This window comes from Lissotriton helveticus, chromosome 3_2, assembly GCF_964261635.1.
Source record: "Lissotriton helveticus chromosome 3_2, aLisHel1.1, whole genome shotgun sequence".
In the NCBI taxonomy this organism is placed as follows: domain Eukaryota; kingdom Metazoa; phylum Chordata; class Amphibia; order Caudata; family Salamandridae; genus Lissotriton; species Lissotriton helveticus.
The window spans coordinates 231,199,440-231,212,099 of NC_136062.1; the positions used below are offsets into that span (position 1 = coordinate 231,199,440).

The 12,660-nt window shown below is 43.7% G+C and overlaps 1 protein-coding gene across 1 annotated transcript in view; it reads left to right on the forward strand.

Moving 5' to 3' along the window:
• The window catches only part of CSPG4 (chondroitin sulfate proteoglycan 4), a 275,264-nt gene that overhangs the window by 133,118 nt on the left and 129,486 nt on the right, over positions 1-12,660 (forward strand). Inside the window, exons 3-5 of the mRNA XM_078684541.1 lie at positions 1,315-4,908; positions 6,427-6,897; positions 9,574-9,750. Of these exons, the coding sequence (XP_078540667.1) occupies positions 1,315-4,908; positions 6,427-6,897; positions 9,574-9,750 (4,242 nt within the window). The remainder of the gene's footprint in view (positions 1-1,314; positions 4,909-6,426; positions 6,898-9,573; positions 9,751-12,660) is intronic.

Consider the following 12,660-nt stretch of genomic DNA (forward strand, 5'->3'; position numbering starts at 1 on the left):
AGTGTCTGTCAGATTTCACCAGGAATGTTTACACACAGACAAAAATGCACTCACACTCTCTTTGTTTGGAAACACTTAAAAATTGTTTGGTCATTTCACAAAATAATGAACTTTCTCTCCCTTCGTACCTTCACAAATCTGCATTCCTCTCCCTTTCCACTGCCCTTTAAGCCCCTCTCATGCGCCCTGCTCGTCATATACTGTGCATGTGCCAGCGTGATGGTCAGGAAATCTGTATCTCACCCCCCCCCAATCTTACTGACCAAGCCACCCCCTGTCTCTTGCCATGCCTTTGTCTCTCTGCTCATAACCATTTACCTGCCCTAGTTGCTTCTGTTTCTCGTCTCCTGCGTGGTTTCTCTACCCTGCCTGTCCCAGTTAATAAGAGTGATGTGTCCACCACAGAATGAGAGAGGCTGGCTCCATTGCGGTATGGTACTACGTCATTGTCAGCATATCATGTGACATTAATATCTTCATATCCTAATTATAGTTTACACAACTAGTGCTCCAGTGGAATTAATTATAGAAGATCTACACCCACTGTGATGAGAGTTTTGTAGACAATATTTAAGACACAACACTTGTCAGACAATATTTATGTAGGACATAATCTGACACACAGGTATCCTTACCTGGACACTCTGCATCCAGACACAATGGTCCTTCCCTTTACAGACCTCTAAGTAATACACTTTCCACACTAGGGCAGGAAGGGTGCAATATTAGAGCATCAGAAAAACACAATGGCGGTGGGAGTATTATAGTGCAGAAGAACAATAACCATACCATGTCGACCAGAATGTGGTTCCCGTTGTTAGGGTCATGAGAAACAGGGCACGTGCCTTATGCATTAGGGTCATTGAGAACACATTGGACTGAACACATTGATAGTAAAAGCAGGCTGCACAGCGAGGTGAAAAGGCTGCTGACCTGCAGGTTCATAGGCAGCTGGAACAGGTCATTTATTGTTTTTATTCCAGAACTAGCAACTATGGGGAAAATGCAAAAGTCCAGTGTGCTTGTTTACTATTTGAACTCCAGTCCTGGGATATTTTGTGAAAAGTTGAAAGTTCCTGAAATATTGTAAAAAAGAGATGAAGTGTTGCAATCTAGCATCTCATCAATATTCCCTCAACTTTTGCCTAAAGGGAGATACTGAAGGAAAGAACTAAGAATCCCTTCTACTTTGCAGTGGAAAACAAAGGGGGACTGGGTTACTTATCTCTTATATTCTGTTCCATTCCACTGTAAGCGAGCCTTGTTCAAGGGATGGATGCCTTCTAATTGTGCACTCTGCTCTCTTCCATGTAGGTCAGACTGGATTTCGGATCAGGTGAGGTGCAAGTACACTCTCCAGAAGGACTGAAACTTGACGACCTGGTGGCACACGATTTGGAGCTCAAAGTCAGCAATGGAAAGATGACCCTGCTCACCGATAGTCTCTTTAACACCACTGCGGAGATCCCAGGGCCTTGGCAGGAGCTCGCCATTCAACATGGACTCTACGTTGGTGGCTCAGGGGACTTGGATATTCCCTACCTTATTGGAGCAACTATGCCATTCAGAGGGTGCCTCCACAGCACCATATTTAACAATATGGACCTCCTGTCTTTGCTGACATCTAGTAGTGGCTCAAGAACAGTGCAAGAGGTCAAAGATGGTTGCAGCCTTGAGTTTTCAGCAGGCCGGGATGACCCTTTTAGCTTCTCAGGGCCACGTTCCTTCATTGCATTCCCTAGCTGGAACGCAAGAGAGAGTGTGCTAATTGAGTTTCAGATGACGTCAACCATGGAGCAGGCTCCACTGATCTTCCAGTCAGGAACTCAGCATGACTTTCTGTACCTAGAAATTATCAACGGTTATTTGCGTGGTACTGTGAATAGCAGGAAAGGTGCGGTCAAGCTACAAAATAATATTTATGTCAACGATGACGAGCCACACGATATCAGAATCTACATTGATGCCGACACATTTGAAATCAGTGTGGATAACTTTGAGACCAGAACATCTAAAAGTGGCATGCCTACCTTCCTGCGTCCGAAGGACAATCTCTTGCTGGGAGGGTTTGATGAAGAAACTTTGGACATGTTAAGGGAAAGCCAGGCAGGTTACAATTTGAGAGATGACAGAAGCTACAAATCCTTTGTTGGCTGCATAGAAGAACTGAGGATTAACTTGGAGAAGAAAAGCCTTCAGGATGCCCTTGTCACAAAGGATATTGTGACCGGTTGCGAAAATGAAGACTATGAAGATGAGTATGATTATTACGATGCACCAACAACTGTGGCACCTACTTTCACCCCATTGATGTGGCAAGGTCTCCAACTACCTATAACAGAACCATGCCACCTGGAGACTGGCCTACCCATCATTTTCCGAAACTTCACAAAACTGCTTAAAATAAGCCCATTGGTAGTACGGGAAGGAGGCACCTCAATTCTAGAATCATGGCATACACATCCATCCATAGACCTCACTGCGATTGGTATCAGACCTTCTCAGGTCCTCTTCAGTGTCACTCATGATGCTAGCTATGGCACTCTCGAACTAGACATTCCAGGTGCTAGCACAAGAAAGAAGTTCACACTCCTGGACTTAATGAAACACAAAGTGAAGTACGTCCATGATGGCTCAGAGGGTCCTATGGATCAAGTGGCATTTGAGGTAACCATCAACACGAAGGTGATGATTCCTGAGTGTTTGCGCAAAGGTCAAGCCTATTTGTTTCCCATATCAATCACACCCATCAATGACCCTCCACAGTTGGTTTTTCCACATGGAGACATCCTCATGGTACTAGAACACACACGCAAAGTGCTAAACTCAGACATTATCAATGTTGTTGATGGTGACACACCTTGTGACAGCTTGAGGATTTTAATAGCCAGTGGCAAAAGTATGGAAGGGGGCTATGTGGAAAATGCCTATCAACCAGGACAGGCCATGGAAGAATTTTCTTGTAATGAGTTAGAGGCAGGAAACGTGGCCTTTGTCCACAATGGGGAACTAGCTCAAGAGCTCAACCTTCAAGCAAGTGATGGGATTACACGAGGGCCAACATCGACTTTACATATTATTGCCAAAGAGCCTGAAATATTTGTTGGCAACAACACAGGACTAATAATTTCGCAAGGTGATATAACTGCAATTACTACCACCAATCTTTCAGTAGAGACCAATGCAGTGAAGCAGAAGGTGGATATTGTCTATCGGATCACTGAACCTCTAAAGTATGGGGAGGTACGTAAGAAAGTAAATACAGGTGAGTGGAAGTCAGTAGACACCTTCCAGCAGCAAGACATAGACAATGAGCAAATTAAGTACTTCAGCACCGATGAAGAGCATCGTCAAAAAGACATCACTGAGAGGCTAGAATTTGAAGTTCAAGTTGGCAAGAAAATCCTGGGCACTAATTTCTTCTTTATTAAAGTGAAAAAGTCTCTGATAAGAATGCTAAACTTGGCTCCATTAGAACTGAAAAGAAGTCGCCAACTGAATATCACTGCTCGTGAAATGCAGGCTTTGTTGGAAGGGCAAAGTCTTGATCCTGCATCCTACCAATATGTAATACTGCAAACTCCCAGAAAGGGAAACCTTATGCTTGAGGGCCAGAGACTGACTGAAGGCCTCAGTTTCACCCAAAAAGATCTGTTGGGAAATCGACTGAGCTACGAAGCAAGCGTGAGGAATTCTAAAGAAACAGAGGACAATTTCCAGTTCAGGATCTATGTCACCAGCCATGTATCACCTGTGTTCACCTACAAAATCAAAATTGGGGCAGACCCACATGCACCTGTGCTAACCAATGTTCTTCTTTCTGTTCCTGAAGGTGGAGAAGTCATCATCACTTCAGACCACCTCTTTGTCAAGAGTTCCATCAGCATGAATTACCTGTATGAGGTAATAGAAGGTCCTCAGCATGGACAACTATTCAGGAGGTCACCCTCCAGACAACCTTCAAACAATGAGGCCCTAACTGGATTCTCCAATGACGACCTTCTCCAGGGTAGAGTGGTATATCATCACGATGGCTCAGAAACCACAGAGGATGATATACCCTTTGTGGCTATCAGACAGGTCGAGGGCAGTGCCGAGGCTCTTTATTTCGACCGAGATGTGGAGGAGGTGAGAGGTGTGTTCAGAGTTTCCGTCCAGCCTGTAAATGATAATGTGCCATTTCAAGTAGTGAACAAGGTCTTCAATGTAGTACGAGGTGGGCAGCGCCTCCTCACTACCAGCGACATTGCCTTCATTGACAAAGATTCAGGGTCAACGGATGCGCAGCTCGTTATGGTCAGAAGGGGCGTGCCCTTTGGCAGCATTGTGTTTGTCGAGGATACAGCACACCAAGTGTACCGCTTCACTCAGGAAGATCTCAGGAACAAAAAGGTCCTCTTTGTCCATTCAGGTGCTGATCATGGATGGTTCCAGCTGCAGGTTTCTGATGGCCTGCATCAAGTCACGGCCCTCGTGGAGGTTCAGGCCTCTGACCCTTACATCGAGATTGTCAACAACACAGGTCTGTTGGTCCACCAAGGAGGCGAAAAGGTTTTAGATGACTCTGTCTTAAAACTGGAGACAAATATGGACATCAGAAATGAGGATGATATTGCATTTAGAATTAGTAACCCACCAACTGAAGGTGCAATACGGAAAGGAGCTCAGCAGGTGTCTTCTTTTTCTCAGAAGGACTTCCTGTCTGGAGACATCATCTACTATCATAATGGCAGCACTAATGCCAGGGATTTCTTTGAATTCTCTGTAGAAGCCAACCAAGTGTTGGTGGAAGAGAGTGTGGAGATCACTGTCATTTTGGAAGGTGGCAATCCACCACAGGTCATCCACAATGAGAAAATATATGTGTTCCAAGGTGAAGCAGCTGAGATCAAAAAGGAGTATTTAATGGTAAGAGAGATTTTGTTTCTGTGTTGTAAAAAGGTGATCTGTTGAATTTGTATTTGGTTACAGTTAAGATATGTATGGAACATGAAACTGTGTTGGCATGTGGAAAAAGATTCTTCAGACACCCTACTCAGCAATTCCCGCTCATTCCATAGGTCCAAGAAACTCATCTAGCACATGCTTCTCCATCTGACACTGCATCTTCATTGTCACCAAGCTACCTAGATAGACCTCTCAATGTTTACTAAACTCCTCTTAGTGCTGAGAGAGTCACAAAGCAATAGACAACCTTTATCTAAATATTCATTTTTCACGTAGTGCTGCAATACCTCATAAATGCCATTTATTTCTACTACTACCTCAGAAGTGATAATCATCAAACACTCCTGCAAGTCCCACCTCTTCCAAGAGAAACATTGTCACTGGACTCTTCTAGGTACCGCCTTCCAATTTTTCGAGCTCTCCAGACACTGGGCTAGATGTAGGTAACTCTAATTTATCGACTCATAAATACCGAATTTTACCGATTCGGTATTTATGAATCGGTAAATTAGAAGGAGGGAGATGTAGGTACATTTTTATTTTGATTTACCGAATCTGTAACATTCGGTATTTACGGATTCGGTAAATACCGAATCGGTATTGCCCATTGATTCCTATGGGCCTTGAAGCCCATAGGAATCAATGGGCAATACCGATTTGGTATTTACCGAATCGGTTAATACCGAATCCTGCAAGGGTGCAGAGGGTGTCACTTTGACACCCTCTAGCACCCCAAGTACTGGTATGTGTGACATGTGGCACACATACATGCCCTAAGGGCATGTCTGTGTGTCACATTGCACAGGTGTGCATGCACAGATGTGCATGCACACCTGAATTCGGTATTTTACCACACAATAGGATTGGGTGGTAAAACACCGACTCTTAAGGGCCTGTGGCACTGTAAACTGTGCCACCTACATCTGGAATTACAGAATCAGTATATTTACTGATTCGGTGATTTACCGATTCGGTAATTTTACCGAATCAGTAAATATACCGATTCTGTAATTTTCAGCCCCCTACATCTGAAAACCCTAATACCGGTCGGAAACGGCCGAAATCTTCAGTTTCCGACAGGTATTAGGGCTCCTACATCTGGCCCACTGTCTTTCTGAACATCTTCACCAGTGGTGTCCAGCGTAGAGCTAGTCCATGCCAGATTTTCAGGATCTCCACATAAACAACTGCTTATAATTTATTCCAATCGTACCGCAATCACTCAATCCGTCTTAGTATTTATTAGATGCATCTTAGCTACAAGGAGGTCTCTTGCCACTGCTATGTCTTATGGAAAAGGTACATTTTCATCTCTGATCTAAATTGTAAAATGACACTTGTTCACTAAAGACCAATGAATTACACTGAATCAAGAGAGTCACATGGTATGCACTTGTTTGTTTGTGTGCAGCGGGCAATGTAAGTAGATGTGTTATCTTTTGTGTTCTTCATGTGTCTTTCTCCCTTCAACATTTTTAGGTTTCTGATGAAAACAGTTTCCCTCATGAGATTGTTTACACTGTACAATCCCCGCCACGCTTAGGTGTACTCGTCACAATCTCTCACAGCGATACCTCCGACGGCAGCCTAAACAATATCCAGGCCTTCACCCAGGAGGATATCAACGTGGGCAGTGTCCTGTACCTTCACTCCAAGCCAGAACAAGGGAACGACCCATTCATCCTGGATGTCAGCAATGGTGCCAAGGTCCTCGAAGGTCTTGTCGTCCAGCTTGAAGTTCTGCCAATGACAGTGCCTTTCAGAGTGCAGAACATCACTGTTGAAGAAGGTGGCACCATAGTCCTTTCCACTGATGTTCTACAGATCCCAAGCTCCTATTTCACCAATCTGAACCTGGTGTTTACTGTGATGGAGCCTCCAATACACGGCGCCATTCGGAATGCGGAGAGGCACGGAGGTGAATCCCTGCTCTCCTTTACCTGGAATGAGGTAAAAGGGGCAATGACAGCACCAATGTTATGTCTAATTATTATCCTCTATGTACATCTCAGCATGGGTCTGAATTCAAAGAATCGACCATATATACAATTTATTTCAATGCCTCAGATGAGTGAGTTTTGGGGCCATGCATTAAAGCACCACTTTAATGTCAGGCTAACTGAGTAGCTGTTCTCAGTAGATAATACTTAACAATTTATACATGCATGAACTCACTTGATTATTGATAATAACAACTCAAGCATCACTCCTTGTGTGTGAGTCTCACACTTTAGAGGTCAGTTTCACTTCTCTTCAACCTTTATGCCCCAATAAAGTTTACTGGGCAAAGACAAGTCAAGATCTCGCACTTATGGGCTCTATCTAACCCTGACATCTCTGGAGAAAGGTCACCTGGATTCACAGAAAGGCTTTTACATGTGTTTATTCCTAACCTTATTTAGAACAATAACACAATGATGTAATAAAGCACAATAACACTGTGGGCCTGATACACAATGGGCCTCCATCTCAGCACTCGAACGGAATCTATACAATGTCTCACTGAGATACTGCAGAGATTACGCCGAAGTGCGGAGACTCCCCTATGACTGTGGGACCACTGCCACGAGTGCGGAGGCACTTTCTGAATCAGGCCCTGTGTGGGCATCCAAAACACAATAGGGTGAGGATGATAATGATAGCATTAACAGTTGTTACTACCAAATCTCTTGATTCTCAGGATTCATGTAAAGTAATTGGCAAACTACAGAAGGCACTTTGCAGAATTTCTGTGGAGAAGAGAAAGCAACTTGTAAATGTTGCACCCTTGTCCCACTCTTCCTTATCTCTCAATACATACAGATACAGAGTAGTATGTTGAATACTTTTTTGCATGTTTTCAGTATGCTGGCCATGCCGTAACGGATTCTAGGAGATTTTGCCGCTTCAATTCCCAACTCTTTAGAATCCTGGATCTGGTTAGAGGATAGGATACTCTTCCTAGCCCTTTCTGATTTTGCCATGTTTACCTCACTGAGGTTTCACATAAATTGAGGTCGATCATGGTGTCAATCAAATCCCTAGAAAAGTAGCTCTGGTTCTGGCCAGATTTCTCTCCAAAACATGCCTGATTCCATCGTAGCACTCAAGAGTGACAGCGCCTTTTCCTCACCCCATCATTCTACCACAAACTAAAACCACCAACGACCTCAGTTGCTTACAGGACCACTCACTCACAATACCACCCACTGCTACTCCTAATACCACTTACTCACAACCTCCTCAACCAAGCACAACACATCCAACTGGCATCACCCATCACTCACACCCAATGAAAACACCTGCATTTCGCCACAGTACACACTACACGTTGACAGCTAAACTGGCAAGATGGGACTTGGAGGCTTTTATAGTGCTGGGGTGAGAAAATATTCAGTGAGCCTCAATGTGGCCACATTTTCCTGTCTTCCTACATGCCTAAATGTGGATGAGGTTACAGCTGAAGACATCCTTAATCCACAGATCCATAGTGTGTAGTTGCTGCTGCCTGGATTGATGCCCCACTTTCCCAAATGAGTTAGCCACTATAGCCTTATGGCACGACGTAGCGGGCTATACTAGGCATTAAAGCCTGCTCCAGTGTTTTCGGCTCAGGCCTTTAACAGGGGAGCGGGACTTCAATATTGCTTCAGTCATTAAAAGAATAAGCGATAAGAATAGCAGGAGCAATACTTTCTCTGTCTAGGGGAGAATGTGTGTCTATACCATCTATTTCTAAAAGTAAAACTGTTCTTTTACTTAAAACTTTAAGTGACATCCCAAGTCAAGGCTCTAAATCAAGCCTCCCTTCACCACCTGAAAGCCTACTAAAACCGCAGAACTGCTTCCTGGGTCTGTACCTTTTTCCCAGGAAGAGAAAGATAGGAAATAGGTGTATTGATCTGGGGTTACTGCTGGCAAGGGGAGGTATTGTCACTTGCTAGAAATACACTCAAGTCCCCAGCATAGTGCAATGGATTTAAACAGGACTTGACTGGGAGGAAATGGAAACAGAATTGCTTGAGGGTTTACAATTGCAGACGCAAACCTGAGAAGGGGCTTTATGGTTGTTTAGTGAGGTAAGCAATGTAAGTCGTGCCCAGGGGACCTAGGCATTGTAGACAAGGTAAGCACAATTTAATCGCCAGTGGGCAGCATTAGTAGTGTCTCAGAGTCAGAACTGTGTGCCAGCACATCACAAAAGCATAGATTTTCCCATTGGCTTCGGGCCCACTCCCCTCCAAACTTACAGCCAGTTATCCAAATGTGGTATTTTCTTTAAGAGGAACTGTCGGACATTGGGTAGAGGCCACCACCATTGAACATACATATTATTGGGATTTTGTAGCAAGAGTACCTACACACCACCACCTAAACATTTGCTTTGAAAGTTAGTTGAAAAATTGCTTTTATCTTTAAGTATTGGTTAAGAGATAAGTGGACTGATTCATGAGAACATTCCTATGGGTCCAATACTTGCTGATGACTTCTACAGAATCACCACGTTGTGCACTGATGTACTTAACTATTGAGTAAATATGCTTAAAACGCAACTAAAATGTTGAACACATAACCCAGTGATAGAGTCAGTGAGGGAAGACTGATGGCTAGCTATCCCTCCCTCACGCTCTCTCTTGGTTCTTGCAGGTGGAACAGCAGCTTATCCTATACGAACATGATGACACTGAGACAACGAGGGATGCCTTCACTCTAGCTGCCAACATATCTGAGATCCACCGTCAGAGTCGCCCTGCGACCATCACCATCGACATCCGGCCAGTCAACGATGAGTTTCCGGTGCTGGCTGTCAATGCGGGGTTGCAAGTAAGTCATCTTCCTAACTTTGGCACAGGTTCCTTATCAATGGGCTTCAATTCTATCAGTGGCTAAAAAATGTTTGTATGATGCGACAACACAGGGAAATACTTTGCATGCCTTTACAACGCATGTCTTACCCTGCATTTTTTAGAAAGCGTATGCTTTTACACCGCATGCCATTACTACGCATTGTTTATATATATCTATATATATATAAAAAATGTAATTGTGGGGAAAGACCCCCTACACCCCAACTCACCTTAAATGTGTGGTAAAGGCATACGTTGTAAAGGCATACGTACATAGTAAAAACAGTGCCAAAAAATGCTTGTTAAAAATCTCGTTATAAAGTCTGTTTCCCCCAAAAAATGGTGTCCTACTAAATGGGAGAAAGGAAAATGCAGAGAAATATGGGATATGCTTTTAAATCAGTTTACTGTAAATCTGTATATTGAGACCTCGGGGATTCCATGCTAAGGACATGTATCCACATCGCATAACTAAGTAGTAGTGTGGTGAACACTGGCAGAGCCATGGTTTGATGGTATGAGTTAGTCATTCTCTGGTAGACTGGCAGTACCTTGATTCACCCTGCTGTGTTACAGGTGGACATCTCATGATCTGGTGACAGTGCAGTATGCTTCCAGGCCTGTGACTCAGTGGAGGCGCTGTATGGTGCAGGTTCTGTAACTCATCTATAGCATAGTGACTCAATGAAAGTGCCATATGATACCAGTGGGATACCTCACTTGCAGGGATTTTGGCTGCCAACCTTTTGGGTCAAATGGTGGGATGCAGGCGGCCAGCCTTGTTACTCAAAAGTAGTCCTGTGTACTGCCAGACCTAGCACTCAGTATAGAAATGCTGGACGCTGTGAGCCCCATTTGCAGACTATTTCTAACTCCATTTGAAATATATATATTGTCAAGTTACATAAGACATTTATTAAGTATAGTAAGTCTGCGTTTAGATATGTTTACTTACCCTTGAAACATTTTGGTGGTTGATATTCAGGTCACAATATTTTTGCACATTGATATTTTTGTTTTCGGTGTTCTGTCACATAGCTGTCCTGTGTCTCAATATCCTTTGAATTGGTGTTCACTGGTTGTACTTGAACAGATGAAGGTGAATTACTAGCAGGACAGAATTTCTAATAGCTGACATCTTCTGGCAAGCCATGCGTTGCATGCGGCTGCCAAAAAGGACTTTGGGAAACTATCCAATGCAAATTTTGATTTATATTGAATAGTAAATTCCAGCATAGCAGTTTGCTTCGGGCAACCCCGGCACAAAGCATTGGGAAATATAAAAAGTGCAGGGGAAAACTGTTGGCACCTTCATCCCAGCTGCCCTAGGGATTCTGTGGACTTCACGTCTACTGCATTAGTAACTTTTGTAGGACTATGCCGTATGATGAGCTCTGTGCCACTGACTAGTTCTTGCCCGCTTTGAGGCAGCTTGGGAACCTTCCTGCTCGTGGTCCTGTACGTATTGGCAACCAGCTGTATGCAGATGTCAGTACTGCCTGCAGGAATTCTGTACACTTTCACGTGGGATGTCGCCATTATTCAAGCAGCCATTGTGGCTCAAGTAGGAGACTTTACCTGGAGCACTATGCTAGTGAGTCTGGACACTAATGTTACCTAGGTTGTATGAGTAAAACTCATGGTTTAGTGATAACATTAGATGCTGATGGCGTAGAGACAGAGAGTGTGTGTGTGGGTGTGTATATGTGTGTATATCTTAAGTGTATGCACAAACATGCACACCCACAGAGATGATGAGGAAGTTGAGATGTATATGTCTTATGTCTTCAGAATGTTTTCAGTGTTTTACTTGTAAATCATTTTGGATTCTAACCACTGGAGTAACGACAATTGAGGGGGCCTCCCTGCACGGTATGCAGAGGGGCCCCCTCCGGTCTCAATCAGGAGCTCGCCGGCCAGAGTGCAGTGCCGAGGGGGCCCCCTGGAGCTTCAGGCCCCCCCGGACCGCGGGGGCTGCGGGGGCCTGTGTTACGCCCCTGATTCTAACACTGCTTCCGTCGGTCACCTTCCCCTGTGCTCTCCATGCTGCTCCTTAGCTCTACCCCCTCCTGTCACATTTCTCCATCTCTGCCTCAGTGGTACTGTCAGCCTACTCACTTCCTTCAGAGTATGATTTCTGTAGGATGGGAGCCTATGTCGACACAGCATGCAGGAACCAGTGTTTCCACGTCAAGCCTAATTCTCCCTTTGTTTTTTTCTGTTTAGAATGCTTTATTGAGGTTATATGGTGAAACAAATACCAAATATATACATAATATTCAAACAATTCAATTCAAGCACAATGAATAAAAGAAGAAATATGAACGATTTTCAGTTCCTTAAACCAGAACCCAATTTGAAAAATAGAAACAAATTACAAAACCATATGCATTTTTGAGATTTTTTAAGAAGAAAATAGAGACTAGGGAAAGGAAGAGAAAAAAGAGGAAGGAAAAGATAAAGAGGAAAAGCATAAAATAGGCAATAACAGCAATGCAGTAATAACAGTGTTAACCTATTAAACATTTTCCAACATTTATGGAGGTTCATAACTGGTAACATTAGATGTGGACAGAACATCTTGCCTGGATAAGAAGGACGCAAGTGGTGACCATAACAAATCTTGAACAGATGACGGTGAATCCCTAGCAAGACAGAATTTCTAATAGCGGACACCTTCCGGCAAGCCATGCGTTGTATGCGGCTGCCGAAAAGGACCAGTGATGGTACCTGTGCCTTTATCATTAGATATTTTTTTAGGCTTAATCTTCTCAATCTGCCTGTTGTTTTTTATCATTCCTGACAACGATGGTATCGAGAAAAGGCAGGGCCAGATTAACCAAAAATTCATGCAACGAATCCCTGCTAACAAATGTTTGTAGATAAG